Source organism: Suncus etruscus, chromosome 9 (assembly GCF_024139225.1).
Source record: "Suncus etruscus isolate mSunEtr1 chromosome 9, mSunEtr1.pri.cur, whole genome shotgun sequence".
Lineage (NCBI taxonomy): Eukaryota > Metazoa > Chordata > Mammalia > Eulipotyphla > Soricidae > Suncus > Suncus etruscus.
Genome location: NC_064856.1, coordinates 46536049 through 46559292, shown reverse-complemented (window position 1 = coordinate 46559292; position 23244 = coordinate 46536049). Strand labels below are relative to the sequence as shown.

The following is a 23244-nucleotide window of genomic DNA, read 5'->3' as shown; positions in this document are numbered from 1 at the left end:
AGAATAAATAAAAACCGGGGCCAGAGAGATAACATGGAGGTAAGGAGTTTGCCTTGCATGCAGAAGGACTGTGGTTCCAATCCCGGCATCCCATATGGTCCCCCGAGCCTGCCAGGAGTGATTTCTGAAAGTAGAGAGAGCCAAGAGTAACCCCTGAGCTGTGTCAGGTGTGACCCCCCCCACCCCCCAAAGAAAGAAGAAATAAAAATCAGAAAAGAGAAAAATAAAGACAGACCATCTTTAAGAGGACACTATCCCTCTGTAAAACATGTCCCTGCTTTTAGAGGGAGAGATACTTGCATCTGTGGCCTCGCTTTACCCAGCAACTCCTGCCTTTAAGAAAAGGAAGCTCTGAAAGTGGGGTAACAAGTGATCCAGGTACCACAGAAGCTGAAGTTCCTGTGCTGTATCCTGCCTTCTCTCAACAACTGCCTGAGGACCCCATTCTGAGTTCTGGATTGTGTTTCTCTGAGGTCTTCCTAATACCTGGTTAGTTGCTGCTCTAGGAATTGAGGCCTCTCCTCTCTGAGGCTTCCTCCAAAGAGCTCGCCTACACCAGGGACCAGAAGATCAACAGCAGCAACCTAGAATGAAAAGAAAAATCATTAAATCATCACACTTTCTGGTAACTCCAGCAGCCAGATTCCAAGCGAGTGGAACTTTGGACATCTAGCTATTTCACTGCTTTCTAGAACTTCTTGTTACCACCTCACAATCCCTTGTATTCATATCAAGTATTTAATAATGTCTATATTATATATATGCAGGCTGTTTCTTCTCCCTTCTCAAGCCACTCCTGTGATATATAATGTGTTTATATCACTCCTGTGATATATATTAAAATGTGTTTGAATAATAAATGCTCATTTATGATCCAAAATGGAAAGACAGGGGCAAGAGTGACATAGTATAGCAGGTAAGACACTTGTATGTGGTTGATCCAGGTTCTATCTCCAGTATTCCCTATAGTCCCCAGAGCACACCAGAATAGATCCCTGAACACAGAGCCAGGATTAAACCCTGAGCACTGTGGGTGTGGCCCAACTCCCTCCCAAAAGTAAACATAAAAGTTCATTTATGATTAAAAATGTGAAAATTATTAAAAAGTACAAAACATAAAGCTTATTCTGGTATCTAATATTATGTAATAAATATTATTTGTCAATAAAATAATTTAATTTTTTTTTTAATTGGGGGCCACACCTGGTGGTGTTCAGGCAATTCTATTGGCCTGTTGCTCTGGGATCCCCCTTGGCACTGCCGAGGGGACTCTGTGGTGCTAAGGACTAAACGTGGCAGTCTGTGTGCAGAATCTCAACTCCAGCCTACTGAGCTATTTCTCTGGCCACATATACTTAAATGCTTTAATAACTACATGGTTTAATGTTTAGAAGTATCAGAGTTTAACTACTTTTCTTCTGCTGAACACTTAGGTACACTTTTTTTTTCTTTTACAATTAATGGTTAGTAATGGAGATTTAAAAGAAAAAAATTATTCTGTAAGGCTATGTGAAATATACCAATACTTTTCTGTCTAGACTTTTCTTTTTTTTTTTTTCCTCTCCCTACATTTCTTTGTTTTTTTTGGGGGGGGGGCGGGGAGGTCATACCTGCCAGTACTCTTATTCCTGAATTCCTGGTGGGGCACAAGAGACCATATGTGGTGATGGGGATAGAGCTGGGATTGGCCATGTACAAAGAAAGAACTTTAGCAGCTGTACTAACCTATAGCTCTGTTATCTAATTTTGTTTTGTTTTGGGGACACACACTGTGGTGGTGTTAAGGGCTTACTCTGGGCAGTATCTGAGGAACAACATGCAGCATTGGGTATCACAGAGTCACATCAGCTGTGTGCAAGGCAAGGACTTTACTCATCATACTATTTTTCTAGCCTGTTACCTATTTCTAATCAAAGTACAAACAAAAACAAGAAACTGACTAAAATCATGAAAATAAGGAAATAACTACTAGAAAGAACAACAAATACAAATTCAGGCTGGAGTAGATGCCTGAATGTAAGAGGCCCAGGTTCAATTCCTGGAACCTCACGGTTTTCCAAACACAGCTGGGAGCAACCCCTGAGCATTACGAGGTGTGGACCATAAACAAAAGCCAAAATCTAAGTAAAATGAATTAAAGAGTGCATAAACCAATACTCACATAGGGATAATATAGCTTTTACTATTAGGAATCTGGCAACAAAAAATCAAAAGCCTAAAAAAAAAAGTAATGTTTAGCAGGAGTAACCCCTGAACACTGTCAGGTGTGGCCCCAAACCAAAACAAACAAAAGTAATTTTCAGTCAGAGAGATAGGCTGGAGCACATGCTTTGCTTACAAGACTCTGGGGTTTGATACCTGTACCACAAGGTCCCCTGAGTGGATCCTGGGCACTGTCACTGATCCCATAAAAATACCCCCCCCCCAAAAAAAAATTGAAACAGAACATTTCACCTGCACATCACATCAATCATTAATCAGGATTAGGCAACATACAAGATCTGTCATTTCTAGTATCTCAAGTAAGGAAGAGTCTTTGTAACTAAAGTGAGCAGTAAGTGCTACTGGGGCTGGAAGTCCATGCAAAGCAAGAGCTGAAAGGTCCATGGCCTCAAACAGGATGCAAAAGAATCAGTGACTACAGAAGAACAATGAGCAGCCAGCCAGCTGCGGCTGGTGGCCAGTGGCCAGTGGTGCGGGGCTGAGGGAACCCTGCTGAGCTGTGCGTTCTCTGTTAGTTCATAAACACCAGACAAGAGAACCACTGTGTACTGGCTTTGCCGCAAGTACCCTTTGGGATCTTAGCATTTTTGGCAGGTCTCAATTATGTTAATTTCTGACCTTGCTTCCCCTTCCAGCTTCACTTCCTGCTGTTACTTCTGCAATGTCTCCGGGTACTCTCTGGCTTGTGATGCTCTCATAGACTTAGTCACACTGAGCTGGGGGTGGATGTGTGTGGCATCAGAGATCACAAAGGCAGGAACACAAAGGTTTTGTCTTGGCAGTATGATGAGATATGGTGAAGAAACTGTGACTCAACAATCATGGAAGGGAGGCTCTCTCCAATGACCCATTCTCCAAAAACCTGTCTTGCTTTTTATTTTATTTTATTTTTTAATTTTTTGCTTTATTTTTTTTTTTACTCCTGGCACCACACTCAAGAATTACTCCTGAAAGTGCTTGGGAGACCAAATGAGATGCTGAGGATCAAACCCAGGTTGGCTACATGTAAGGCAAACACACTACCCATTATGCTAGCACTCCAGCCTCCCTCCTTCTGCTTTTATAAATGCCATTACCAAGCATAGAAAATAATCATATTTATATATCTTTGATCACAAACATCCTTTACTCATATATATTTTTTGTTTTGTTTTTGTTTTTGTTTTTTTGGGGTCACCCATTGGTACTCAGGACTTACTCCTGGCTTTGCACTCAGGGATCACTCCTGATGGTGGCCAGGGAACCCTATGGGATGATGCAAATTGAACCTGGGTTGGCTGTGTGAAAAGCCATATTATTTCTCTGAGCCATACCTTCTTTATTTAAATATATGAGTTAACTGGAGAATCACTGTGCAACCAGGACTGTTTTAGAACTTTTTGAGTGGTATCTGCATATCTGGAAGAATTACATTCACACAGTAATGTTTGAAATTGGAAGCTTCTGTATCTTTAGAATTACCATCAAAATCAGACCCCTTAGCATGGTATCTGCATTTAAAAAATTATTTCAAGACTATCCCCCTAATAACTATCTAGTAAGCCCAACTATCTTGACATTGACTGTTATAAATTAATATAAACTTACTATTTTTTTTTTTTTTTTTGGTTTTTGGGCCACACGCAGTAACGCTCAGGGGTTGGTACTCCTGGCTATGTGCTCAGAAGTTGCTCCTGGCTTGGGGGACCATATGGGACACCGGGGGATCAAATCGCGGTCTGTCCAAGGCTAGCGCAGGCAAGGCAGGCACCTTACCTTTAGCGCCACCGCCCGGCCCCAAACTTACTATATTTGTGTCAGCACATAAGCTACATTGCAGTTATTAACCCAAGAAGCTTACAAGTTTCTCAGTCTCAATGTCAATGACATATTTAACCAGATAGTTCTTTCTCATAGGATCTGCTCTGTGCACTGTGGGATAGTCAGCAGCAAAGTTGGTCTCCACTTATTCTATGCTAGTTATAATAGCATATATCTGGTCATATATCTCCTGTCTACAACAATTAAAAATGCCTACTGCTAAATGGCTCCTGTATAAGGGTGAGAACAAATGGGACCCTGAATGAGAACCACAGCTTTCCAAAATGAATTGACTTAAAAAAAAAAAAAGATAGACATGTCCATCCAAGCTTGAAGCTGATGAAAACAAAATAAAACAAATAAAAACCCACTTTATGAAGTATGGTAGACTCTATAGCAGATGGGAAAAAATATAAGAGCGATTATGTACTAAAAGTATCTGTCTCCAAATAATGCATGCAAGCAGCCAGAGAACAAGGTGCTTACTTGCCTTGCAAACAGCACAACCAGCTCAATTCTTGGCATCCCATGTAGTTCCCCTAAGCACCACCAAGAAGAGATTCCTGAGTGCAGAACCAGGAGTAAACCCTAAGTAGGTGTGGTTAGGTGTGGCCAAAAAATATATGTAAGTCATCTGCTTACATTTATTTGCCAAAGCAACTTATGAGTGCACATGGGCAGGGCAGAGAGGAGTGAGCCCACGAAGGAATGTCAACTGTGTGAAGCCATTCTGCATGCCACCAGGCTACCTGCATGGGTACTCTGTGCCACCAAACCACTCTGAGTGCAACCAAGCTACTGTGTGCTGTGGCTGTTCTGTGTGTCATTGAGCCACTGTGTGCTACTGAGATATTTACCTGCAGCTTTCCCATGGCTCCTGAGATCATCTCTGCCCTTTTAGACCATTCCTCATCAAAAACTGGAGAAAATTCAGAATAGCAGTTCCCTATATTCTTCCTCTGTACTCTGGGAGAGGAACTTAGAAGTAGGTAAAAACTACCCAAGTAGGCCATGTATGTAGAATAAGAAATGAGATGGTGAGTTGTCTGGAGAACAAATCACTGATAGGAATGGCACCAAACAAAACATATACCCTTTCCTCAAAGACGTTCCTTTGTGGAGACAGGTCCCCAAGGCTGCTCTCTTCTGCACACACTTCTTTGATTTCTGGCTTACTTCTCCTTCAAACTTAGAAACCCAGTGCTTCCTGCTTTTTAAATAACCATATCTATTTTATATTCAGATTACATGTACTTTCGGAGCAGCAGAGCAATACTGAAGTTGTGCTTAGCTATAAAGACCTCTGCATTTGATAACACAAAGTGATACTTTCTTCAGTTATTACTGTAAGAAATAGCACTTTCATTAAAGATCACTGGAACAATCCCTTCAATTTCCATCCTTTTAGATGGGGGCTGAAAGTCAGGGGAGGACTCTTCGATCTTGATTCTTTAAGATAGAAGAGTAAGCCTTTTCTCCACTCATCTGTTCTCTAGCACTTGGGATGTTTCCAGATTCTGGATATTGTGAATAGTGCTACAATAAACATAGGAGTGCCGAAGGCATCTCTGCAGTTTTTAGGCTCCTATCGTATATTCCTAGGAGTAGAATGATATATCTGCAATATGAAATACTAGGAAAATGAAGTAATGAAATTGATGTATGCATGGATGATTAGGAAGAATATGCTGAGTAAAATGAGTCAGAAGGAGAGGGCTGACCTAGAATGATCACATTCATTTGTGGGATATTATAAAAAAAGATAGTACAGTATTACAAATCCAGAGACAATAGAGATGAGGGCCAGGAGGGCAGTCCCTAGTAATAAGCTTGCCACAAATAGCTAGGAAGTACAGTCAGAACAGAGAAGAGGCCACTAGACAATGATAGTTAGAAACGATCAGACTCGACAAGAACTGGATAATGAAAGGAGATAAAAATGATATGCATGAGACCCCCTTCAGGAACAGTATTGCAAACCACAGATCTAAAAGAAAAAAAAGAGAAGAAAATTGTCTGTCCCAGAGGCAGGCAAGAAAGAAGACTGGGCGGGGATCTGGGGGAGGGAATCTGGGGTCATCGGTGGTGGAAACTGTGCATTGGTAAAAGGTATGGTACAACATGAGTGAAACTCAATCATGAGCAACTTTGTAACTCTCTTACGATGATTCAATTAAAGAATGTATTGATAAAAAAAATAAAATATCAAAGAAAAAAAGTGTAAGCCCTGATTTCTCCAGGGCTTTGGTGAAGATAAAAAGCACAAAGTAGAGTGAAAACCCCAAGAACAGATTACAAAATGTGAGGGGAGTCACACAAATGGCTACAAGATGAAATCATGCAATTTGTCATGACATGGGTGGATCTGGGAAGTATGGGTCCGAGTGATGTCAGCCAGAAGGAAGACAGACATAGAATAATCTCTCTCATGTGTGGGATATAAGGAAACTGAGCAGGGAAAAAAAACAAATGCCCAAAGGCAATAGAACCTGAGAACTGGTCTACTGAATTAAGCTTACCTTGGTGGGGAGAAATCACTTGAAAATAGGTTGGATAGGAGAAGGGCATTCTAGGGGAGAAAGTGTGGAGTTGGAATGTTATATGTGGCTATTCTAGGGCTTATTCCTGGATTTGCATTCAGGGATCACTCCTAGTAGGCTTGGAGGTCCATACAGCATGTGGGATAGAACCCAGGTCAGCTGTGTGTAAGACAAGCGCCCTTAATCCTAAAAAAAAGAAAAACCTGTTGTATGTCTGCAAAGTGAAGGGTAGCAAGGTGTGCAGAACACAGATAGGTTGGCTGGAGCACCAGCCAATAATTACAACTTTCCTTTTAGGTGGACAGGTCTGTGGCAGATAGGGTCTGAGGCTGAACAATTCTGTTCCTGGTTAGGAAAAGGTACATTCCACTGTTTGCACTTGGTTACATCCAAAAGGCTGTTGAGACAGTATAATCTATCTTCCTGGAGAGTTAGGGAAGGCACTGCCCACTGAGCCTGGTTCTATCGCTACAATATGTAGAGTCCTGGAGTGCTGCCAGGGGTCACTCCTGGGCACCAGTGCATAGCGCAAAACAAAAATGCCCATCCCCTCTTCATTCCAGGTTGACCAAATCTGACCACATCAAATTTGACCAAATCTTTGCATCTGTGGAAGGTCTGAAGGAAGCAGAAGAGCTTTGGTTTTACTATCTTGACTCTCTTATACAGATAAGAATGAAAACTACAAATAATTTCATTACACTCTTTGCTGACTTCTCTATTTTTACCAATATTTATTCTACTTTGGGCATTTCTTCTATGCCATAATGCTGATTCCTGTGAGTTTTGATTTTGATGAAGTACAATATAATGATCAGAAATAGAATCAGAATTGAAACGGTCTTTTTGGTATCCCCCCATTCTTTCTTTAGCTCCACCATACTGGAAATAACACTCAGACTATTAATTAAAAATCAAAAGGGTTTGATAGGAAGGTCTGTTATAATTATCTTTCATCTGTTAACTTCAAAGGAAGCGAAAGAAGTTCTTACCCACTTCTCTTGTTCAAATCTTCCTACCTGCCTCAGTGTTTATCAATATTGATTACCCCCCCCCCAAAAAAAAAAAAAAGAGAAAAGGAAAGAAAGTAAATGCCTCCCTGTTTGGTTCTTTATATGTTGCTAGCAAGGATGGAGCAAGAATGTTCCATGATACAAAGAATGTTCCACAGACCAAAGGGAACAAGTCTGTGGTTTTAGCCTCTGCAAGCTTTTGCTCTAACTGCTGATATAAGCAGCAAGGTATGTTGAAAACAAGACAGCCAGAATAGAGGATCTTTGGGAAGTGACAATGAAAGATCAGGATAAGCTACAGGTAGCAGTGAGTGAAAATGGAGTTGGCTAGTAAAACAGCATCTATGGGAGCTTTATAGGAGGATTGTAATACAGACTGTCACCGCTGACACATGATCCAAGATGGCGCTTCATTCCACATAAGGGAGAACTTGGCAGTGCCCCTTCATCTATTTCTGTTGGTATGAGGGTCAAGCTGTCCCTTACTTAGTTCCAACCTAGAAAAATTCAGTGAATATTCCTCAGTTGAGTATTCTTTTCCAGATGACTTCACAATATGTGGTTTACTGAACACCCACTCATGCTTAATATTTTTCTGATTTGCTAAAGTAATATTGAAATACTTTTAGAAATGAGAATATTGCCTGGTGATCTTGGCAGCTAAACAAGGCTTGTTGGGCAGTAACTTTTTCCTAATCACACATGGCAGGTATGAGCTGGCGTGTTCACTGAATCCATTTTCCTAGCTGAGTATCTTCCACCTGCCTCAAGGGGATTTAACTCTGACTCAAAGTCAGCAGAGGCAGAGGCACATGTGTGTTTACTTTAAGACTAATTTTACTGATAGGGCTGGAGAGATAGCATGGAGGTAGCACATTTGCCTTGCATGCAGAAGAACGGTGGTTTGAATCCCGGCATCTCATATGGTCTCCTGAGCCTACCAGGAGTGATTTCTGAGTGTAGAGCCAGGAGGAATCGTGAGTGCTGCTGGATGTGACTCAACCCCCCCCCCAAAAAAAAAGACTAATTTTACTGAAGCCCATGATATGTTTCCTTTAAATTATTAACAAAGTTCAGTAATTTACAAGTTGTATATCCCAGTGAGGAAAATATCAGATGATATGAAATCAGAGACTCTTTAAGTGGGCAGTATCAACATTGATAAACTAATCTGATACTCAGAACTTATGGAGGGGGGGAAATGAAGTTCAGAGAGGTACTGGAGAGATAACACAGTGGGTAAGGTGCTTGCTTTGCATGCAGCAGATCTGGGTTTGGTCCCCAGGTCATATGGTTCTCCGGGCACCATCAAGAGCAATTCTTGTAAGCAGAGCCAGTATCTCCTGAGAGCTGCCAGTTGTGGCCCCAAAACAAAAATAAAAGCAAACAAACAAAAGTGAGGCTCAGAGATGAGGGTAGCTGTTCACGATCACAAAGCAGAGTGAAATGAGAATTGAGTGTTGTTTGATTTTGATTTTTTTTTTAAAGTTGCTAGGACAACTACATGTGGGACCATATGGGATTTGAACCAAGGACAAGACCACACATAGTAGAGAAGTATCTTAATCTTTGTGCTATTTCTCTGGCCTGAGCATTAGGTCTTATAGGTAACATTAATTAACTCCTAATCCAGGATACAAATTATAATACTATAGTTCATAATTTTTTTTTTTTTATTTTTGGGCCACACCCGGCAGTGCTCAGGGGTTCCTCTGGCTGTCTGCTCAGAAATAGCTCCTGGCAGGCAAGGGGGATCATATGGGACACCGGGATTCGAACCAACCACCTTTGGTCCTGGATCAGCTGCTTGCAAGGCAAACGCCGCTGTGCTATCTCTCCAGGCCCTATAGTGCATAAGAGAGGGCATGGTAGGGGTGAGCAGAGAATAGAAACTTTAACTGTAAAAATATTCCGTTTAACATTTATTACCTCTGACCAAAGGTTGCAATGTAGGTTAAACATTTCCCTACACTTCTCTTTTTACTCCTTATGGAGGCACATGTGAGACATCTTTTGTCCATTAGCTTAGATCATGTGGCGTTCACTGCAGGAAACCCTGTAACTCTCTCATAACCAGGCCTGGCAACCCTTCTAAAGAAAGCACAGAATTTGGTCATTTGGTCCAAAGCATGGTTATGTGTCATTAAAAAACAAAAATCAGGTGTAGAATCTGACTCTTGATATAAGTGGGCTGAATACAAATGTAAGTTGCTAGTGAATCAATAGGGTAAGCTATTTTTAATGTACATGATTTAATTCATTACATTTAAGTAATTTAGCTCTGAAAAGCTGAGCACCATATACCACATAAAGTACAGAGCACAGTCCAGTTATGAGAACACATTACCAGAGAGTCTAGTCAGAGGAAGGGCCTCATAGTGGCTGGAAACGCAAGAAATGTTTTATAGTGCCATCCTCAAGAGAACTGCTTTTTGAAGAGTCTGATGGAATAGTCAGTTATGCTGTGGCAATGCACACAAGGATTTTGTTTTGCTTTTGGGTCACACCTGGTAGCACTCAGGGGTTACTCCTGGCTTTATGCTCAGAAATTGCTCCTGGCAGGCTCGGGGGACCATATGGGACCATATGGGATGTCGGGATTTGAACCACAGTCCTTCTGAAAATGGAGGATGATGACTTATTTGCTACCTATCCCCAAACACACAGTTATATACAATTCGTGTATTATCTAATTTTATTCTCACAACTCCAGAAAATAGTATTTCCTTTTCACAAAATGGAAACTAAGGCTCATAGAAAGGAGGTTTCATCTCAGATCATAGTCTATCAACTGAGGCCTGGGACTTGAACCAGCAGTGCTGGAGTGCAAAGCTGTTGACTGTCCTATAGGCCATGCTGACAACACTTAAGGACTTTTAAGTTTTAGTTGCTCTTTAGTTTGCCAGAAGTTTCCTTTGCAAATCAAATTCCTCACTCACTACTGGTCCTCTCTGTGTCTGAACTGGAGTCAGGCCCAGCTTATCTGTGCGAGATTCATACACTCACCAGGCAACTAGGAGTCTGGCAGCCTTCAGGTATATGCTAGGTGTGGTGGGTAAAAAAGAGCCTCAAGAACAATGGGCATGAAGGAAGAAATTATCACTTCTAGGCAGTCACAAACATCAATCCACAGTGACAACTGAGTTAAGGGCTCCAGGGTTACTACTTGACAGCTTTGGGTCTGAATCCTTGGCATGTCTAATTGGTTCTCTGAACTAGGATGGAGGCCCAGAAGATTTCTCTGAGAAGTTACTTGGGAAGCAGGGCTCTTCAGCTTTGTGACACCTGTGGAACAGTGAGCCAAGGAGAATGGCCTCAGTTTGCAGTAGCATAAAATCTTTAGCATGTTTGTACCTCAGTATCTCTTTTCTTGTTTTTGGGCCAGGCCCTGAAGTGCTCAGGGTATCCTCCTGGTCCTTTGCTCTGTGCTTACTCCTGGAGGGCTCAGGGATGCCAGGGATCAAATCCAGGTCAGCCATGTGCAAGGGAGATGCCCTACCTGCTGTGTTATCACTCCAATATGCACCTCAGTATTTCTCACAGCACTACTATATGTCTTGGTACTAAGCAGCAACAGGTTCATTATGGACCAGCAGCTGCTCACAGATCAGCACTGAAAATTACAACTCCAAAGACTTAAAAAAGATCACTCAAGGTAGACTGTTCTTTTATTTTGGAGATAGGGTTGGCCATATCAAGTGGTATACAGTGAACACTACTGGTGGACTTAGAGTGCTGAAGACTGAAGTGGGACTGGCTGGGGATTGAACTGAGGTTGGCCGTGCTCAAGGTAAGCACTCTAACCACTGCACTAGCTCTAGCTAATGTTTTATTTTTTTTAATTGATAACTTCCATTTTGCAAGACTTGCTGATAGCAATCTCAAAAACTGTTCCACTTCTTGTCAGAAACTGAAACCATTTACCATGTGTTTACAAATGAAAATTTGCTGATATAGCTTTATCTTGAACATCTGTAAAGATCTTAATTTCAGGAACTGGAGCAATAATACAGTTGGTAGGATGCTTGCATTGCATGATGTAGACCTGGGTTCAATCCCTAGCATTCTATATAGTTCTACAAGCACTGTCAGGAGTAATTCCTGAGTGCACAGACAGGTATAATCTTCCTCTCCCCCACCAAAAAAGACTAATTTCAGCACATTTTGCTAATAATTTGTTTTAATTTAGTGAACCACCAAACATGTGAACATTGTTTTTTGTTTGTTTTTGGGGCCACACCTGGTGACACTCAGGGGTTACTCCTGCTATGTACTCAGAAATGGCCCCTGGCTTGGGGGACCATATGGGACGCTGGGGGATCGAACCACAGTCTGTCCTACGTTAGCTCCATGCAAGGCAAATACCCTACTGCTTGTGCCACTGCTCTGGCCCCAACATGTGAACTTTTCAATATTTAAAAAAAAACGTACTATTTTATTATTCTACTTTTGTGATGAGTTTTCTACATGATCTTAAAGTACCTTGAACTTTTAGCCACATGACATGTAAATTTTTTTTTTTTTCCAGAATGTGAGCTATCGGGGCCGGGAAGGTGGCGCTAAAGGTAAGGTGACTGCCTTGCAAGCGCTAGCCAAGGAAGGACCGCGGTTCAATTCCCCGGCGTTCCATATGGTCCCCCCAAGCCAGGGACGATTTCTGAACGCATAGCCAGGAGTAACCCCCGAGCAGCAAATGGGTGTGGCCCAAAAACCAAAAAAAAAAAAAAAAAAAAAGAATGTGAGCTATCTTTTTTCTCTTCATTCTACAAAAACCATATACACTGGGCCCAGAGAGATAGCACAGTGGCGTTTGCCTTGCACCGCCGAATGTGGCCCAAAAACAAAAACAAAAAAAAACAAAAACCAAACAAAAAATATACACTGATAAATTGTTCTCAGCTTTGCAATGTACCTGACTTGGATTCGATCCCTAAGCACAGAGAGGAATAAGCCCTAGACATAGCCCCAAACAAACTAAAAAAAAAAATCCATGCCAGTATCAATTCACATACCGTATTTTATGGCATATAAGACGACTGCACATATGAGACAATCCCCTAATTTTACAGTCTAGAACCATCCTTTCTGTTACTCCATATTGTCTTTCTGCAGCACAGTTATTGTGTTCCTTGGCAAAGTTTACAACGTTCCTGTGCTACAACTATATGTACCACAGTGAGCCAATCACAGCAAGCAAAGGTTCAAAGGTTATACTGTAATAGACTTCCTCTCTGACTCTGGCCAATCTGAGCAGGCTTTTTACAGTGTAGGTTCGGGTACAGAACATTGTCTAATTTGCATGCATAAAAAGCCTGCTTGGATTGGCTGAGTTAGAGAGGCGGTCCGAGCAGCCTGGCAGTGATTGGTGCAGGATCGAGTTGGAAAATTCGTTTCGTGGCAATATCCAGATGATTTACATTTAACGGCATATTGAAACGTTTTTCGGGATATACTCGGCGTATAAGATGAGCCCCAATTTTCGGTTGATTTTTTTTCGTTTCAAAAGGGATATACCCTAGGAACACAAGAATACAATACAAAAATCCCTTCCTCACACCTATATTTATTGCAGCACTATACACAATAGCCAGGCCCTGGAAACAACCAAGATGCCCTTCAACAGATGAATGGCTAAAGAAACTGTGGTACATATACACAATGGAATATTATGCAGCTGTCAGGAGAGATGAAGTAATGAAATTCTCCTATACATGAATGTATTTCACTCATGCTGAGTGAAATAAGTCAGAGGGAGAGAGATAGACGTAGAATAGTCTCACTCATCTATGGGTTTTAAGAAAAATAAGTCATTTTTGCAACAATCCTCAGAGACAGTGAGAGGAGGTCTGCAACTTCCAGCTCACTTCATGAAGCTCACCACAAAGAGTGATGAGTGCAGTTATAGAAATAACTACACCGAGAACTACCATACTATGTGAATGAATGAGGGAACTGGAAAGCCTGTTTAGAGTACAGGTGGGGGTGGGGTGGGATGGAGGGAGATTTGGGACATTGGTGGTGGGAATGTTGCACTGGTGAAGGGGGGTGTTCTTTACATGACTGAAACCTAATCACAATCATATTTGTAATCAAGGTGTTTAAAGAAAGATAAAAACAAAAGCCATCTTATATGCTAGAAAATACGGTAAATTTAAATCCTATTAATGTAAGAAATAATTTGTATATAGCTTTTCTAACAGATGAGGAAAAGTTAACGATCTTTAGTGAGAGGGAGCATTTATTCAAAACCAGATTTGGGGCTGTATCCATAGTACACCCAGCATGTAGAATGCTAGCCTTTCATGTATTCAGATTTGATCACCATATCCCATACGGTCCTTTGTTCACCTCTAGGAATAATTCCTGAGTGCAGAGCCAGAAAAACTCCAGAACATCACTAGATGTAGCCTTCAAACCAAAAAATGAAAACCAATCCAAACCAAGCCAGATTTCCCTCCTCTTCCTTACCGTTTATTTCTTCTTTTTATTACCAAAGAATAGCAAGAATTAGTTGTAGCACCAAGAATAGCACAGGAGAGCCAGGATTGTAGTGGGCAGTAATGTGAGGTGGTGCCAGGAATCAAACTCTTGGCCTCATGCATATAGAGAAGACACTGCCATTGGGCCACAAACTCAAACCCCAGAAAGTTTGTTTTGAGCTAGTTTGGTTTTTGGATGCCTTAAAAGCAGTGCTCAGGGGATTTGTGGTGCCAGTGCTTGAACTGAGGTCCCCTACATGCAAAGGCGAGCACCAGAGAGTACAGGCAAGAAAGTTGCAGGCACATTATCCCAAATCTACTTACTCAGGATTTCAACTTCCTTTGAGGGCAATTATTATGAGAAAAGAGAGAATATGATCAAATTCATATTTTCTGAAAGCTCATGCTGAAATTGGAAGAAATGACTCAGGGGAAGGAAGAGCTGATACAGGAGGACCTGAGACAGTCTAGACAGGAGTTGACCATACTTTACCTACAAAGGAAAAAGTGTGAATGAAGTAAATTTGAATTGTATTTTGATGTTATTAAAATGATACAACTCCTAACAGGAAGGGTGTGAGAGAGGATGGCTTCAAAGATGACTCAGGTATCTGGCTTGCACAAGAAGATGAATATTAAGATCAAATTTGGTGGGAAGAGAAGAGGAGAAACATGGGTTCGGTTTTGATGATGTCAGTCTGAGATCCTTTGAGATACATAAATGGCAATAAAATGAGTCTCGGGGAGAAGTTGAGATGCCTGTCTTGGCTGAAAATAAATAGGGAGTTGGTACAGTGGGTGGGGGGGAGAAGGGAGCAGAAAAACTAGAACTGAACCTTGAGCAACTCTACAATTAAATAGATGAGAAGAAAAGGATGAATCTAGACAGGAGATCGAAGGGTGAAGGGTCACAGAATCAAGGAAAGATGAATAACAGTCACTGACGGCACTGGATAATAAAGAGAGCATACGGAAAATAGTCTGAGTTGTTTTTGTTTTGGGGCCACACCCAAGAGTGTTTGGGGTGTACTCCCAGCATGGTATTCTGGGGTCATTCCTTGGTGGTGCTCAGGGACTTGTGCGATGAATGTGCAATGTACAAGGCATGTGCTAGACTTTACAAAGAAGTCTTTGCAAAATTAAAATACTACTATCTACTAATATTTGAACCATAAGCAGAAATAAATATGATAATCCCATTTTATTTGAGATATTCAGTTAAGCATTTTGTCTGACTTCCTATTAACAAGCAGGCTTTCAATAAATGTGAACTATTTCCTTTAAACAAATACAAACGTTCATTTAATTGAGAAACAAAATGAAAAATAAGGAAAACTTTAAGAAGGTCACAACTGAATGAGCAAAACATGTTCAACGGAGGGAAACTAAGAGAGCAGATGGTGAGTGCATGGTGTGGACTGGGGAAAGTGGGGTGGGGGGCAGTGAGATGTGATTCCGGCATGCCGGAGGTACAACACAGAATTCCTCTATTTTTCCTTTCTCAAGGTCAACCTGTGGACCAGTTCACTTCTTTTATTTGAAGGAAGAAGGGGTGATGGTGCTAAGGGACCTGAGATGGTCTGGGAATTGAACAAGGCCAAGGTTCCTCCATGTTTGTTGTCTTTTTTTTTTTTTTTTGATAATGTTGATTAAAGGAGATATGAGTAAAAACAAGGCTAAAATATAATTTTATATTATCTGTGATTATGAGTGAAAAAACCACACATATTTCAGAGCTTATGGGACTCAGGCATAAATCCTAACTCTCTTATTACATGTGTGGTTTTGGGAAATGCAAATTATCTCTTATCACCCACTATTTGTTTGTAAAATGAAAGAAACAATAAATTCCTTTAAATGGTTGATTTGTGATTTAGAGAAGTGAGGGTACAGCCTAATTCACAGGAATCTACTAGATGATAGCTAATGGTTCTTTAACAATCCAGCAAAAGAAAATATGAAAAGGGCTAGAGGAGATAGCATAGCTAGTAAGACACTTGCCTTGCACAGACAATTGAGATTTGATTGCCAGTAACCCCATACAGTCAACAGAGCATGACCTGGAATGATCCATGAGTGCAGAGTCAAGAGTAAGTCCTGAGCACCACCATGTATGGCCCAATACCAAAAGAAAACAAACAAAACAAAAATGTTCAAAAATATAACATTGCGTATTTCAAGTAGGGATGTCTTACTGGAGACACTTTCTTTAACAATCTTATTTTTTGTTTGCTTTTGTTTTTGTGCCACACCCGTTGACGCTCAGGAGGTTACTCCTGGCTATGCGCTCAGAAATCGCTCCTAGCTTGAGGGGGACCATATGGGACACCCATCAACTTTTTTTTTTAAACTGAAATTTATCTACGAGCAAGTGAAAAGGACCAAAATAAAGTTTTGCTGTGAGAGGCTGAAGAAATAACTTAACGATTTGGAACATTTGCTAAATTTTTTTTTGTTTGTTTTTTCGGGCCACACCCGTTTGATGCTCAGGGGTTACTCCTGGCTAAGAACTCAGAAATTGCCCCTGGCTTGGGGGGACCATATGGGACGCCAGGGGATCAAACCGTGGTCCTATCCTTGGCTAGCACTTGCAAGGCAGACACTTTACCTCTAGCGCCACTTCGCCGGCCCCAGGAACATTTGCTAAATTTAATCCCTAGTACCATATATGGTTCCCTGAGCACCTCTAAGAGTGGCCCCTGAGCACACAACTGGGAGTAAGTTCTGAGCACTGTTGGGTGTGGTCACTTGCTCCTTAAAATGAATGGCTTTTGGGTCCTTTTGACACAAACCTATTTATTCTCATAAATGTTCACAACTCTTGGGGCCGGGCGGTGGCGCAAGAGGTAAGGTGCCTGCCTTGCCTGCGCTAGCCTTGGATGGACCGCGGTTCGATCCCCCGGCGTCCCATATGGTCCCCCAAGCCAGGAGCAACTTCTGAGCGCATAGCCAGGAATAACCCCTGAGCGTCAACGGGTGTGGCCCAAAAACCAAAAAAAAAAAAAAAATGTTCACAACTCTTAACTAATTGTTAGATATGTTAAATTTGTTAAATACATGATATAATATGTTTAAGAATCAGAGTACAGGGCCCGGAGAGATAGCACAGCAGTGTTTCCCTTGCAAGCAGCCAATCCAGGACCTAAGGTGGTTGGTTCAAATCCCGGTGTCCCATATGGTCCCCGTGCCTGCCAGGAGCTATTTCTGAGCAGACAGCCAGGAGTAACCCCTGAGCACCGCCGGGTGTGGCCCAAAAACCAAAAAAAAAAAAAAACCAAAAAAAAAAAAAAACCAAAAAAAAAAAAAGAATCAGAGTACAAATTATTCATTTTGTTTATTATTGCTAATACTGTTGAGCATGTATCTCAGCCTTGACATCAGCCTTGTGTGAAGCATCCTTGAGTTTGACACTCCTCTTCTTCCTCCCCCACTTATTCAGCTGGAGAGAGCTCAGTGATTGAAGATAGATGTTACATTCCAGAGGTCTCGGTCCTCAGCACTATATGGACCCTTGGAGAGTGACCTTTAAGCACTGAGCTTAGTGTAGCCCTAAAAGCATACCAAATAAAAGAGAAAAAAAAAAGAAAAAGAAAATCTAGAAAAATAGATAAGATTGGGGTGAAAGGAGAACAAAGGCTCAAAGGCATGAAGTTGGGGAGAGGAAAAGCCCGAGAGAGTGAGAGCGAGCCCCACAGCCCCCACATGGCTGACTTTCCTGCTCACTGGTCCAAAGTGTTACTCCACCCTGGATTTACGTGTAGCGACCTGAGATCCACCCATTTCTGGGAGGGGTCTTGGGTACTGGATAATAGGTGTGACTTTACCTGCTAAGCCCGGCCCATTCCTGGGAGGGGTCTTGGAATAGGTAGATAAACCTGGAAGCCAGGGAATTAAGGGCTTTTTGCCTTTTGGCCCTGCTGGGCTCTCTGAGGGAGATGGCTGAAAGAGGATAAGACGCAGGGCAAGCCTAGAATGGCTGTATGCTTGAAAGGTTATGAGTAGGCCACACACATGTGGTGGCTAGGGCCTAAATAAAGATGATTCTTCCTGAAGCCTGCCTGTAAGTGAGTCTTGATTACGCCGATTACCTGGGCCTGGAACCCGCCGGCTGCATGGGGGTTGCTGAGCCACGTGGCCTGGGATGGCAGACAGAGAAATCCACCTTCATCCATCGCCATTCAGCACCATCCTTAATTATTTAACTCAACACAAAGTACCACCTTTTCGGCCCTTGCCATCTTCTAACTGGCATTTGAAGTGACAGTTAAGCTTGGCATAGCAAAACAGAGCTCTAGGTGGGCTAATTTTTCTTTTTTCGGTGGTAGTGAGGGGCTTGGACCATACCTGGCAGTATTCTGGGGCTATTTTTGGCTCTGCTTTGAGGTTACCCTTGGTAGTATTCGTGGAGACTCTATATAGTGCCAGGGATTAAATCTAGGTCAACTGATTGGCATGCAAGACAAATGCCTTAATCCTGTATTATCTCTCTCTACTTGAGGACAGGATAACTTTTAAAACATTTCACGTATAACTCCCTTTGCCTGAGAAAATTTTATATGACCTAAGGTACACAGATATATAAAGTAGGCAAACAAACCAAATATCTACCGATAATGCATCATAAATTTGCTTTAAAGCAAAATTTTATTTAAGATGTATTTACTTTTTTAATTTGTTTTGGAAGTCACACTTGGAATGCTCAGGACTTACAGGAATTATTCCTGGCAGTACTTAGGGGGACCATATAGGATGCAGGAATCAAGCACAGGTCAGTCACATGTAAGGCAAGCACACTACCAAGTTGTTCTTTCTCTCTGGCCCCTAAAGCAAAAATTTAAAAAGTGAGGCAAGACCACAATTTAAGAAGTGAAGTCCTAGCCGCCTTCCACTCAGATTTTATTTATTAAATTTGTTGCTGCTGTTGTTTTAGGGAACACCTGTAGTTCTCAGAGCTTGCTTCTGGCTCTGGTAAGGAATCACTCCTCCTGGCATTTACAGGACCATATGGGCTACTGTGGTCACAACTGGACCATCTTTCTAGTCCCATCTGCTCAGTTTTTAAAATAGCACACACCTTTGTGTAAATCTGCTAAATTAAGGAGGGCACCTTGAGAGAGAAATAAGGATGCATGATCCTAGGTTCCTGGGGTTTCCTTTTTTGTTTTCGGGTCACACTTAGTGCTCAGGGGTTACTCCTGGTAGGCTTGGGGGACGATATGGGGTGCCACGAATCAAATCTGTGTCAGCCACATGCAAGCAAACACCCTACCCACTGTACAATTGCTCCAGCCACCCTGGTTTTTTTTTTTGAAAAGGCTTTTTTTTTTTGGGGGGGGGGGATACCCAGCAGTGCTCAGGGGTTACTCCTGGCTCCGTGCTCAGAAATCACTCCTGGCTTGGGGACCATATGGGATGCTGGAGATTGAACCGGCGTCTGTCCTGGGTCAGTTGTGTGCAAGGCCTGGCCACTGTGCTACCACTCCAGGTGAAAAGGCTTTTTCAGATCTGACTTTTGGGAAACTTTATCTTAATAGATAAATGAGTGATGGGCCCGGAGAGATAGCACAGCGGCATTTGCCTTGCAAACGGCTGATCCAGGACCAAAGGTGGTTGGTTCGAATCCCGGTGTCCCATATGGTACCCCGTGCCTGCCAGGAGCTATTTCTGAGCAGACAGCCAGGAGTAACCCCTGAGCAATGCCGGGTGTGACCCAAAAACCAATAAAATAAAATAAAATAAGATAAATGAGTGATGGATGGATATAACATCAGAAAAAAAAGTAAAATTAAGACACCAAAATGTAAATAAAACCAAATCCAGGGAAAGCCCAAACTTCAGGAGTCAGGTTCATTCTACCTCTACTTACCGTGCTTGGTGGGCCATCCCCGTTGTCTCTCATGTAGAAAGGCTTGAGCGTGAGTGGGTAGTTGATAACAAAGACTGGCACATCACCACAGTGCTTCACCAAGTACTTTTCATGTTCCGTGTGCAGGTCGGAACCCCACTGTGATGAGAGGAAACCGATCACCAAAGCAGAAGACAGAGTGGGAAACACAGGAAGATGAGTCTTGTCATCTGAGTTCCAGGGACCTCATCTCCCTGGGTTTGGCTGTTGTGGTTGCACTGATGACTCAACTGGACAGAGCAGTACCTGTGAGGACATCCTGCCACCCATCTTCACCCCAGAACCAGGAAGAGGGCTCTGTGTTCATGGGAATGGTTCACTGGATACCTGGCACAGGGGAATGATCTGGCTTTCTCTAGACACAGGGCCCAGCCTAGACAATATGTCCTTCCCCTGACACTAGGTCTGCTTGGTCTGGGTGCCCTTGGGCAGGTCTCTTTAGGGCACTCTGTTCTACACTCAGAGGCCATGATTTCCAGTTCCAGAATCTGGAACAGAACAGCAAAGGTGAGGATAAAGTCCTCCAAATACTTCAGGTACTACCTGTTTGGACTTTGGAAGAACTTAACAATTGAGTTTCTTGTTTTCATATTATTTTTATTTGGCTGTGCTTCTTGGCTGTGCTTGGGGCTTACTCATGGCACTGTTTTCAGGGATCATTCTTTGTGGGGCTCAGGTGATTGTATATGGTGCTGGGGACTAAACTTGGGTCAGTCATGTGTGCGATGCAAACACCTTGCTCACTACATTATCTGGTTCCTAGGAATTTTTTTTCTTTGGATTTTTGGGTCATACCCAGCAGTGCTCACAGGAACATATGGGATGCCAGAGATTAAACTGCAAGTGCAGAGATTGAACAGGTGAGCTACATGCAAGGTAAATACATTAATTGGTCCACTATCACTCTGGCCCATTTTTTTAAAAAAAACTCCAAAGGTCTGAAAAGGGTGGAAGCTGAAACTCAGGGTTAATAGCAAACACTGCCTTCCAGACTTTGTATTACAAATCAGCATTAGCAAATAAATAACATCTATAGAAAACAAAGCTTCTTCCCATATCATATAAAAAAGGGCTGCAGAATCAGTTTCATTAATATCGCCTACAGTTTTTTTCCACAGCAAATGCACTACTTCTCAGGAAATTAAATGATGAAAGATAATTTTTCTAATATTGAGTCTATCTTGCTCTAGATGGCTTCTCTGTGAATTATTTTTTAATAAGAGTCAACTCATATATTAGATGCTGTTTGATGAATATTTAATGACCCTGTTCATCTATTTATTCAGCAAATACTAAAGTGCCTATTGAATTCCAGGTACCATGGCAGGTTCTAGATATGGCGATAAAGAAGGGGACTCTCTGGGCAGAAGCAAATTAACAAATGAACCATCATATAAAACTGTCATAAGCAGAAGCAATATTCAGCTTTCTGAGGTGAGACTCAGAGGCTGGGGGACCCTCTTGGCTTACCTGGGCCAACTCTATGGCACTGAGGTATGCAGGCCCGTGCTGCTGCTCAGGACCAGAGGTATAGGGGTAGGCATGCAGGAATAAGGAGCCTCTATATATACAGGGCATCACTTCAGTCCAACCCACGGTATTATTCTAGAGGTTCTCTCTCTCTCTCTTCTCTCTCCACCCCACCTCACATACCCATAAAAAATGATATAACCCTATTTTAAAATTACCTGTTCTAAATATTTCAACAAAGATCAGTGAACAAACAAAACAGTGTCAGTGAACAATGAACATCTATCTATAGGTCACTGGTAAAATTAAAAATGATTATCTTAAGGAATTCTTCATAAAATAAGAGGACAGTTGGGAAACATGTTTGCATGTTAGTAAAAACAGTACCTGTGGTGTGAAGGTGAAATTCTGGGATGCCCGTCTCAAGATCTCCACTGCTTCTGTGTAAGAAATGCTGGCAAGAAAGGGAGTAAAAGCAGAAAATGGTCAAAGCAATGAGGCTGTTAACTTTTCCATTAACCAGAAAAGGCCTCTTTCCACTGAGTCTCTGGAGTCATATCTAGGCATTAAATTATTACTAATAATCAGAAATTAAGGCTGGTCTAATCATACTTGAGTCTGGACATCATGAAGAGGGAAGCCACGCAATCACCCAATTACTGACTTATTTGCAATATACTCAGAAGAGCTAGTTATTTAAGCAAGCTTAGATTCCCCCAAATTTATGTACACTGCCCTATTAAAATGTGTGAAAGACTGAGGCTGAAAGGGTAAAAATGTCTCTGAAGTTGCTGTTCATTCACCCATGCCTTCATTTATAAATAGATATTGAGGAATGTATTAGTTTATATATTGGTGATATAATGAATAAAAATAAAGACCCTGCTATTATGCAGTGTGTGTGTGTGTGTGTGTGTGTGTGTGTGTGTGTGTGTGTGTGTGTGTGTGTGTGAGTGTAGACAGAGAAGGTAGGGAACAGAGAGAAAAATAAACAGAAATAATGATGCTGAAGAGCTGCTGAGGGGCTACTGGTGCTATAAATGATAGTGGCAGAATCTATAGGGCCTGTCAGGCCTACACTAATGGTGCTTGAGATGTGGGAGGGACATTGACTACCAGGGCCTCCAACAATGTGGAGACCCAGCTTCGTCCATGCCTTGGTTGCTATTTTAGATAAGTTGAGCACAAAAGGCATCACCAAGTCAATGTTTCAACAGACACCTGCATAAGGTAAAGAAAATGAACTGCATATGTAGTTGGCACAGGGGATACTAAGAGGTAATAGGAATTCTAGGGAAAAGGAATAGGCAAAACATGAGGACTAGCTAGGCCACTTATAAAAAGTCAGTATGACTGTGGCAGGCTGACCAGAGACAGAAGAAAAGGAGTTTCACAAGCCGTATGGGCTTTGTAATGTGTTCTATGCAATTTAAGACTGTTTAGGAAAAATAACATTGGTTACCCAAGTAAGAGACCCTCACAAACCAAAACCAAGGTTTTGTTTTAATGCATAGAAGTACAATTTTAAAAAAAAAATCAAAATGTGCTTTTGTTGTTGTTGTTTTTGGACTATACCCAATGATGCTGGTTATACCCAGTTATCCTGACTCTGCACTCAGGAATTACTCCTGGTGATGCTTGGGGGACCATATAAAATGCTGGCGACCAAATCCATGTCAGCCATGTTCAAGGCAAATGCCCTATCCAGTGTTATCAATCTAGCCCCAAGATGTTTAAGTTTTAACTTATGCCTTCCTTCCTCCCCTCGCACAGATCACTGTGGTTGCAGAGGGTTACACATACACAAACAGACA

The 23244-nt window shown here is 41.9% G+C and overlaps 1 protein-coding gene across 1 annotated transcript in view; it reads right to left on the bottom strand.

Annotated features, from left to right (window-relative positions):
* NARS2 (asparaginyl-tRNA synthetase 2, mitochondrial) overlaps positions 1-23244 on the bottom strand; it is a 143513-nt gene that overhangs the window by 7431 nt on the left and 112838 nt on the right. Inside the window, exons 7-9 of the mRNA XM_049780421.1 lie at positions 21818-21884; positions 19922-20059; positions 487-584 (exon numbers count right to left, since the gene is read on the bottom strand). Of these exons, the coding sequence (XP_049636378.1) occupies positions 487-584; positions 19922-20059; positions 21818-21884 (303 nt within the window). The remainder of the gene's footprint in view (positions 1-486; positions 585-19921; positions 20060-21817; positions 21885-23244) is intronic.